Source organism: Hemiscyllium ocellatum, chromosome 47 (assembly GCF_020745735.1).
Source record: "Hemiscyllium ocellatum isolate sHemOce1 chromosome 47, sHemOce1.pat.X.cur, whole genome shotgun sequence".
Classification (NCBI taxonomy): Eukaryota; Metazoa; Chordata; class Chondrichthyes; order Orectolobiformes; family Hemiscylliidae; genus Hemiscyllium; species Hemiscyllium ocellatum.
The window spans coordinates 7,694,035-7,704,454 of NC_083447.1; the positions used below are offsets into that span (position 1 = coordinate 7,694,035).

Sequence of the window (10,420 nt, forward strand, 5' to 3'; positions counted from 1 at the left end):
TCGAGACTCTGATCTCCTGCATCTGCCATCCTCACTTTCTCTGAGCATCTAGAGATGGAGAAGTCAACGCTGAGACAGGTATAATTACAACGTTTTAAAAACATTTGGATGGGAAAGGTTTAGAGGGATAGGGACCAATTGCGGACAACAGAACTAGTTGGTTGGCATGGAGCAGTTTGGGCCTGTTTCTACACTACAGTATTCGAGGACTCTTATATAACAGCCTCCCTCAATCCTTTGAGTAAAAAATGAGGTCTGCAGATGCTGGAGATCACAGCTGCAAATGTGTTGCTGGTCAAAGCACAGCAGGCCAGGCAGCATCTCAGGGATAGAGAATTCGACGTTTCGAGCATAAGCCCTCAACCCTTCACCTGCCCAGCCCATCTCCAATGTTTTGATAATGACTAATTAAAGACGTTCGTGGAAACGAGAGGAAGTTGTTCTTTTCATTGCACGGTGACTTTGTGCCAAGGTTTATATTAAATGTGAACTACAGGGCCAGGCCAGTGTTTGGAGAATGGGTTTGGCACGTCTCTCTCTCTCTGCCATGGGGCACGGATCACCTTCAGAACCGATTATTCACGCCACACAACCCACCCCAACACACCGCACAACCCGAGTAATCTGAACACTCAACACGTTTCATACAGCACAGGGTTACAGAAACAGCAAAGCTCCCTCTACACTGTCCCCCATCAAACACTCCCAGGACAGGGTCAGCACGGGGTTAGATACAGAGTAAAGCTCCCTCTACTCTTAAACCTGAAAGTAAAATTCTGTCAACACTGTCTGCATTAGACAGTCCTAGGACAGATAGCCATGACACGGAGGTGCCGGCGTTGGACTGGGGTGGACAAGGTCAGAAGTCAGCTGACACCAGATTATAGTCCAACAGGTTTATTTGAAATCACAAGCTTTTGGAACATTGCCCCTTTGTCATGTGAAGTGACTTCAGATAGGACAGGTACACCACAGGGTTATATAAAAAGCACAGCTCTACTGTTTTAACCTTAAAGTAAAGCTCCCTCTACACTGTCGCCATCAAACACTCCCAGGTCAGGGACAGCACGGGGTGAGAGACAGAGTAAAGCTCCCTCTACACTGTCCCCCATCAAACACTCCCAGGACAGGGACAGCACGGGGTTAGATACAGAGTAAAGATCCCTCTACACTGTCCCCATCAAAATACTCCTAGGACAGGGACAGCACAGGGTTAGATACAGAGTAAAGCTGCCTCTACACTGTCCCCATCAAACACTCCCAGGACAGGGTCAGCACGGGGTTAGATACAGAGTAAAGATCCCTCTACACTGTCCCCATCAAAATACTCCTAGGACAGGGACAGCACAGGGTTAGATACAGAGTAAAGCTGCCTCTCCACTGTCCCCATCAAACACTCCCAGGAAAGGGACAGCACAGTAATCAATAGAGTAAAGCTTCCTCTACACATTCAAAACCACACGATCACTTGTTTAGTATTGCAGGTCATCAAATTAATGCGAAACAATTCTGATTGGCAGAACTATGCCCGATGTCACCTTTAACAAATATTGTCTCCAAACCTCACTCCTGAACACATGCCTGGTTGCATCCTCGTTATCTAAGCGCATCAACATTCTCCCACTCTCTGGGCAAGAATCTCAAGTGCAGACTAATGCTTTGTGGTTCCAGGTTCAAATCCTATTGTGAGAGCTAGCAGGACTTCAATGTAAATCTATCCAGCTCCCTCAGTCACAGTGACCACAGCCAGCTTCTCACGTTTCAAAAACCCGTCTGGTTCACTAGTGCCTTTTAGGGATAGAAATTGTTTTCCTTACCCTACACATTTCTGTCTCCTTCCTATCAGAAGGACATTGTGAAACTTGAAAGGGCTTAGGAAATATTTACAAGGATGTTGCCAGGGTTGGAGGGTCTGAACTACAGGGAGAGGCTGAACAGGCTGGGGCTGTTTTCCCTGGAGCGTCGGAGGCTGAGGGGTGACCTTATAGAGGTTTGTAAAACCATGAGGGGCAGGGATAGGATAAATAGACACGATCTCTTCCTGGATGTAGGTTTGCTCACTGAGCTGGCAGTTCGTTTCCAGATGTTTCGTCACCGTACTAGGTAACATCTTCAGTGGGCCTCTGGACGAAGGTCTTTTCTGAGGGGTGGGGAGAGTCCAGAACGAGGGGGCATACAGTCATAGAGTCATAGATATGTACAGCACGGAAACAGACCCTTCGGTCCAACCTGTCCATGCTGACCAGATATTCCAACCCAATCTAGTCCCACCTGCCAGCACCCGGCCCATATCCCTCCAAACCCTTCCTATTCATAGACCCATCCAAATGTTAAATGTTGTCATTGTACCAGCCTCCACCACTTTCTCTGGCAGCTCATTCCATACACGTACCACCCTCTGTGTGAAAAAGTTGCCCCTTACTTCTCTTTTATATCTTTCCCCTCTCACCCTAAACCTATGCCCTCTAGTTCTGGACTCCACAACCCCAGGGAAAAGACTTTGTCTATTTATCCTATCCATGCCCCTCATAATTTTGTAAACCTCTATAAGGTCACCCCTCAGCCTCTGACGCTCCAGGGAAAACAACCCCAGCCTGTTCAGCCTCTCCCTGTAGCTCAAATCCAGTTTAGGGTGAGAAGGGAAAGATATAAAAGAGACCTAAGGGGCAACTGTTTCACACAGAGGGTGGTGTGTGTATGGAATGAGCTGCCAGAGGATGTGGTGGAGGCTGGTACAATTACAGCATTTAAAAGGCATCTGGATGGGTATATGAATAGGAAGGGTTTGGAGGAGTCTGGGCTGGGTGCTGGCAGGTGGGACTAGATTGGGTTGGGATATCTGGTCGGCATGGACGGGTTGGACCGAAGAGTCTATTTCCGAGCTGTACACCTCGGTGACTGTATGACGTGACCCCATGCCCCCATGGTGGTGTCTAGCTGTCAACTTCCTCTGAAATGGCCAAGTGAGCCACCCAGCTCAACGGCAACAAGTGATATCCTTCCAGCACACACACCAACAGGGGGCGGTAAGAGTGGGAAAGGTCCCTGCTCAGTAATGGACTGAACAGAACATCACCGCATTGCCAGGGACCCGGGTTCGATTCCACCCTCGGGTGTTTTACCTGTGTGGAGTTTGCACACTCTCCCCGTGTCTGCGTGGGTTTCCTCCCACAGTCCAAAGATGTGCAGGTCAGGGTGGATTGGCCGCGGGAAACTGCCTATAGTGTTCGGTGATCTGTAGGTTAAGTGCATCAGTCAGGGGTAAAATGTAGGGGAATGGGTGTGGGTGGGTTACTCTTCAGAGGGTTGGTGTGGACTTGTTAGGCCGAAGGGCCTGTTTCCACACTGTGAGGATTCTATGACCATCACTCACAGATCCAAATATAAAACATGTACATCATTACAACTGCTTTGTGGTCCAATTATCGGAGGAAGGATGTTTTGGAGATGGAGGGAGTGCAGTGAAGGTCTAGTGGTTCCTGGGAATAGCGGGGCTAATGTATGAAGAGAGACTGGACTGGTCAGAACTCTACTCACGGAGGTTTGCGAAAATGAAGTAGAAATCTCATTGAAACCTACAAGATTCGTCCAGGACCCGAGGCAGGTTAAACACAGGAAGGATGTTAGGAGACAGTGAGGACTGCAGATGCTGAAGATCAGAGTCGAGACTGTGGTGCTGGAAAAGCGCAGCAGGTCAGGCAGCATCCGAGGAGAATCGACGTTTCGGGCCAGAGCCCTTCATCAGGAATTCTGATGAAGGGCTTTTGCCTGGAACGTCGATTCTCCTGCTCCTCGGATGCTACCTGACCTGCTGTGCTTTTCCAGCACCACACTCTCGACAGGAAGGATGTTCCTGAGGCGTCCAGAACTGAGGGGAGGGGTCACCCTGTAAGGGGAAGGGGAAGGACTGAGATGGGGAGAAATGTCTCCACCTCAAGGGGGGCTCTGGAATTCTCTGTTACACAAAGCAGTTGAGTGCAAAACATTGAATATTTTCAAGGCATTACATACCGTTATAGAGTCATAGAGACGTACAGCACAGAAACAGACCCCTCAGTTCAACTCACCCAGGCCGACCAGATATCCTAAAGTAATCTAGTCCCATTTGCCAGCATTTGGCCCATATCCCTCTGAACTCATATTGTCAGGGTTAAAGGGTCCAGGAGAGTGGATGTGGGAACAGGGGACTGACTTGGAAGATCAGCCCACGATCCTATTGAACGGCGGAGCAGACCCCGAAGGGCCGAATGGCCTGCTCCCTAGTTTCTGTGTTTCACGTCAGGACTCGCAGAGGGAACACAGCATCGCCTCCACAGCCCTGCGCTCCCAGCTAGCTTTAACATCCTCATCAGTCAGCTCCACACCTTCCCCCCCGCTGCTCGGAATTGGGGCGTGGTGCGGGGGAGGGGAATTCGAGCGAAAAAGAGGTAGAGATGCTGAAGGAGCCATCAACCGGAAAAGGTGAAGATAAAGAAATGCAGGGATTGTTGTGGGGGGGGTTGGAGAATAAAAAAGGAGGGGGATGGTGGTTGACAAGGATGGCAGAAAGTTAAGGAATCTTTTACTGTTGAAGGTAGGAGATGGAACCAGTGACTGAGGATTGGGATTGAGAGCAAGGGCAGAGTGAGGAACAGAGATCAAAGGGCAAAGGGCATGGGGATAAAGCAGGAACCGGGGACGGATTCGGATGATCAGCCATAATCCAATTGAGTAGGGGATCAGGCCTTTGGGGGCTGAATGGCCTACTCCTATTTTCATTGGCTGTACCCAGATTCCTTCCAGCCAATGAGAGATCCAAGCTGCGTCCTCCCAAATCCAACAGGTCGAGATGATGGAGAGCACCCCATATCCCTAGCATCCCCTTATTGACCTACATCGCTCTTTGCCCTGGGTCGTGAAGTCCAGTCGATCACAGAGGGGGGAGGGACACTCTGCAGACTGACTGAACGAAATGTTAAACCCAGGCCTGGTCTGCGCCCCAGCACTCCCTCACTAAACGGTGAACCCAAAAAGATCCCGTAGGGACCCACACCGAGAAAACCAACAGCTCAGAGTCATTGGGATGTACAGCACAGAAACAGACCCTTCAGCCCAACCCGTCCATGCCGACCCGATATCCCAACCTAATCTAAGTCCCATTTGCCAGCACCCAGCCCATATCGCTCTAAATCCTGTTCATGTACCCATCCTTTTGGAGCGCTTTAAGGAAAATGATCCAGATGCCAGCTGTGGGAGCTTGTTGTGCACTTACAAGCGGAACTGCACCTCAGAAGGATGGCTTTGGCCCTGAAGCGCTCCGGGATGTGGAGGCACTACATGAATGCAAGCCTTTCTTTTGTCTCTTCCTTGGTCTTTAGGTGACAAAAGGGAATACCTCCAACCCCTACACACACACAGACACACACAGAGAAAGAGACACAGACACACACACAGACAGTGACAGACACAGACACACACACACACACACACACACACACACACAGACACACACAGACCACAAGTGACCACTGCCCATCGGCCATGATTAAATGGCAGAGTGGACCCAATGGGCCGAACGGCCTTACTTCCACCGCTATGCCTGAAGGTCTTAAGTGACACACATCACAGACTGGAGTCACAGATTGCAAGCCCCCACTCCCCACCACCAAAATCAAAAATACATTCCTGCAGCGAGCCACCTACTCCAGAAGGGCAGAACCTGACTTTACTGAGATTCAGCCACCAATGGAAACCAAGGCAGTTACATAAAACGGTAATATATTGAATTAAGATAATCACATATACAATTAAAGGTACACAAAAGAACATATTTACAATACATAATTAAGATATACCTTAGCTACAGCTTACACAATTACAGCATGCTGCATAATTATACATCATATTTATCAAGAAATGGCCTGAGAAATAATATTTTAATTAAGATAGAAGCTAGGCATGATATAGATTCAAGGTATATTGTAATATAACACGCACATCAGGGAATATAATATAAATATTATGTATTACAACCCCCCCCCACACTCATCCACCTGAATATAGTTTGTTGAAATGATTGCAGTAGGTGGAATGTAGACTGCAATGGAATTTTCTCTCGACACACAAGCAGCGTTAACATTGACCGAAAGCATGGCAAATTAGGGGTGGGGGGTAAGGGATTGGGGAGAGGAGGGGTAGGGGTGGGGGTGGATTGGAAACAGGGATTTTCCCAGCCCCACATCTCCCTTCAGTAACACTCACATGTTCCAAACTGCGTTCATTTGGAGACGGGAGAGTTAATCTCGATGACATGGTGCCTCCGTCAGTTCAAAGCCCCCTCCCAGAGGCAGAAAATACATCAATATTCCTTCGAGTGGATTTGCACAAGGGGATGGATGGGGTGTGCTCAGTGATTCCTCTCTCCTGCTCTGGCCTTTCTTATTTGAAATTAAAATAAAACAATACCTTCCGATCCCTTTTCCCCCTCCTCCTCCTCCTCCTCTTCAGTGCACTCTGCCCTTGTTCACAGAGGGTAGCTCCCGAGGATTCAGAGCGGAGGGAGCCGGCGCTATGGCAATGCAAAGCCCCTTCCTGTGCATCCCTGCCCGCCCGGTGGAAGGGACAAGACTGGCGTCAATCTCAGGGGCAGTCCGGCAGCATCAACACTGCGTGGGATCTTCCCATTCCATCTTCCCCCTCCCCACCGTCCAATTCCCTTCCCTCTGGGTCGGTCACAGACAAACCTCCAGCGATCCGGTGGGGAGGGAGGTCAGGGGGACATCGGGCTGGAGACAGACACTGAGACACACAGAGAGAGAGAGAGACTGGAACAGGCGAACCCACCCCAACAGCACAGGAAACACGTCCGAAAGACGAACGAGATCAGACTGACAGCGAAATTAAAGGGACTAGACTTAAAGGGAAAGAGAGACACAGAGAGAGAGAGAGAGAGAGAGAATAAAGAGAGAGAGAGAATAAAGAGACAGGGAGAGAGAGAGAGAGAGAATAAAGAGACCGGGAGAGAGAGAGAGAGAGAATAAAGAGACAGGGAGAGAGAGAGAGAGAGAATAAAGAGACAGGGAGAGAGAGAGAGAGAGAGAATAAAGAGACAGGGAGAGAGAGAGAGCGAGAGAATTAAGGGACAGAAAGAGACACAGAGAGAGAATAAAAGGACAGGGAGAGAAAAAGAGAGAGAGAGAATAAAGAGACAGGGAGAGAGAACAAAGAGACAGGGAGAGAGAGAGAATAAAGAGAGAGAGAGAATAAAGAGAGAGAGAGAGAATAAAGAGACAGGGAGAGAGAGAGAGAGAGAGAGAATAAAGAGAGAGAGAGAGAATAAAGAGACAGGGAGAGAGAGAGAATAAAGAGACAGGGAGAGAAAAGAGAGAGAGAGAATAAAGAGACAGGGAGAGAAAGAGAGAGAGAATAAAGGCACAGAGAGAGAAAGAGAGAGAGAGAGAGAATTAAGGGACAAGGAGAGAAAGAGAGAGAGAGAGAATAAAAGGACAGGGAGAGAGAGAGAATAAAGGGATAGGGAGAGAAAAAGAGAGAGAGTGAGAGAGTATAAAGAGACAGGGAGAGAAAGAAAGAGAGAGAGAGAATAAAGAGAGAGAGAGAGAGAAAGAACAAGAGGGGGAGAGAATAAAGAGAGAGAGAATAAAGGGACAGGGAGAGAAAGAAAGAGAGAATAAAGGGACAGGGAGAGAAAGAGAGAGAGAATAAAGAGACAGGGAGAGAAAGAAAGAGAGAGGAAGAACAAGAGGGGGGAGAGAAAGAGAGAGAGAATAAAAGGACTAGGAGAGAGAGGAAGAACAAGAGGGGGGAGAGAAGAACAAGGTGGGGGTGGAGAGAAAGACGGGGAGAGAAGGAAAAAGAGAGGAAGAACAAGAGAGGGGGAGAGAAAGAGAGAGTCTGAAAAAAAGAGAGATCAGGAGAGAAAGACAGAGAGAGAAAGAAATACAGGGGGTGGTGAAGAGAAAGACAGAGACAAGGAGAGAAAGTGACAGAGAGAGAGCACACACACAGGGAGAGAGAGAGAGAGAGAGACGTGCACACACAGGGAGAGACAGAGAGAGACACACAGGGAGAGAGAGAGAGAGCACGCACACAGGGAGAGAGAGAGAGAGAGAAACACACAGGGAGAGAGAGAGAGAGACGTGCACACACAGGGAGAGACAGAGAGAGAGACACACAGGGAGAGAGAGACACGAACACACAGGGAGAGACAGAGAGAGACACACACAGGGAGAGAGAGAGAGAGAGACGTGCACACACAGGGAGAGACAGAGAGAGACACACACAGGGAGAGAGAGAGAGAGCACGCACACAGGGAGAGAGAGAGAGAGAGAAACACACAGGGAGAGAGAGAGAGAGAAACACACAGGGAGAGAGAGAGAGAGACGTGCACACACAGGGAGAGACAGAGAGAGACACACACAGGGAGAGAGAGATGTGCACACACAGGGAGAGACAGAGAGAGAAACACACAGGGAGAGACAGAGACACACACATAGGGAGAGACAGAGAGAGAGGGAGATGAGCACACACACACGGACAGAGAGAGAGACATACACAGGGATTGAGAGATGTACAGAGAGGGAGAGAAAGAGAGGAAAACACATAAACAAAGAACAAAAACAGAGACACACACATATAGAGAAAAACAAAGGGGGGGGGAGAGAAACAGAGAAATAGGAAAAAAAGACAGAGAAAAACAGAGGAGAGAAAGAGAGACAGTGAGATAAAGACACAGGAAGAGAGGGGGGAGCGAAAGAGAGACACAGGGTAAGAGATGGAGAAACACAGAAACAGAGAGGGACAGAGAGCGAAGCAGACACACACAGAAAATAGAAAGAGAAAGACAGAGACACACACAAATACAGACACAGACACAAATATTTGTTAAGGACAGGAGAGGATTACAGTCAGTCAGAATTGTGGGGGTGGGAGATGTTTGAAAGGCATTACATTTTGGTCAGGTTTATTCTGTTAAACTAAGGAAAGTGTTGAGTAAACTGGCGGGAGAGGGAAATTCCTTACAAAGTCTGGCTTTTGTTGGGTTTTAGCTGCAAACTCTGAACAAAGGCCTGAATGTGTTTATTGTGCAGTAAGTGTTCACACCCTCAGCTGGATCCGTTACTGTCCAAGGGAGGTGTGTGTGTGTGTGTGTGTGTGTGTGTCACTGCCCTGGAGCTGAGTTTGAGCAGCAGCTGCCTGAAAATGTTGTGTTTGTTTTGTATGTTTGATGTGCCCTAGCCCAAATCCCAGGCTCGGTTGAGGCCTTGAAAGAAACTACACCTCCCAGAATACAGTGAGCCACCCCTCAGACTCCACCTCTTTGGTAAAACTAGAAGTGCCAAGGTGCATCCTGGGGCTTGTAGTTTTCTAACCTTCTGTGTTCTGACCTAGAGGAACAATAGGGAAATAGAGCCAGGACTAGGCCATTCAGCCCTACCAGTCTACTATCCCACTCAATGTAGTCATTGTCTCTAGTTACAAATCACACAACACCAGGTTATAGTCCAACAGATTTAATTGGAGGCACTAGCTTTCGGAGCGACGCTCCTTCATCAGGTGATTTGGAGGATGAAGGGGCAGTGCTCCAAAAGCTAGTGCCTCCAATTAAACCTGTTGGACTATAACCTGGTGTTGTGTGATTTTTAACTTTGTACACCCCAGTCCAACACCGGCATCTCCAAATCATTGTCTCTGATTCCTACACCACACTGGCAGCTCACCACCACTTTCACAAGGGGCAGTTAGCGATGCCAATGCTCTTATGCCACCTGTTTGAGAATAAAGGAGGGGAGAAAAATATATAAATCTGTGAATTTCTTCTGATGAGCAAATTTGTCTCTTGGAGTCATAGTGGCTCAGTGGTTAGCACTGCTGCCTCACAGCTCCAGGGACCCGGGTTCAATTCCAGCCTCAGGTGACTGTGTGGAGTTTGCACATTCTCATGCTAATCAGCATGGTGGCAGAGTGGTTAGCACTGCTGCCTCATACTGGGTTCAATTCCCTCCTCAGGCAACTGTCTGTGTGGAGTTTGCGCATTCTGCTTAGGTTCCCTCCGGGTGCTCCGGTTTCCTCCCACAGTCCAAAGATGTGCAGGTTAGGATGGATTGGCCATGGAAAATTGCCCATAGTGTTCAGGGATGTGTAGGTTAGGTGCATTAGTCGGAGGTAAATGTAGGATAGTAGGGTAGGGGAATGGGTCAGGGTGAGTTACTTTTCAGAGGGTCGGTGTGGACTTGTTGGGCCAAAGGGCTTGTTTCCACACTGTAGGGATTCTCTGATTCCAAAACGAGTAGGATAGAGTAGGATAAAAGGCCAGCACAACATCGAAGGCCAAAGGACCTGTATTGTGCTATGTTTAAAATGAGCTGATTTGATGGAAGTTTTCACGATATTAGCAGAATTGATAAGGTTGATAATGATAAAC

At 48.5% G+C, this 10,420-nt stretch overlaps 1 protein-coding gene across 1 annotated transcript in view; it reads right to left on the reverse strand.

The window, feature by feature from the left end:
- Positions 1 to 6,845, reverse strand: part of LOC132836619 (MAP/microtubule affinity-regulating kinase 4-like) — a 53,216-nt gene extending 46,371 nt beyond the window's left edge. The window contains exon 1 of the mRNA XM_060856011.1: positions 6,241 to 6,845. Coding sequence (XP_060711994.1) covers positions 6,241 to 6,291 — 51 coding nt within the window. The 5' untranslated portion in view covers positions 6,292 to 6,845. The remainder of the gene's footprint in view (positions 1 to 6,240) is intronic.
- Between the last annotated feature and the right edge of the window lie 3,575 nt (positions 6,846 to 10,420).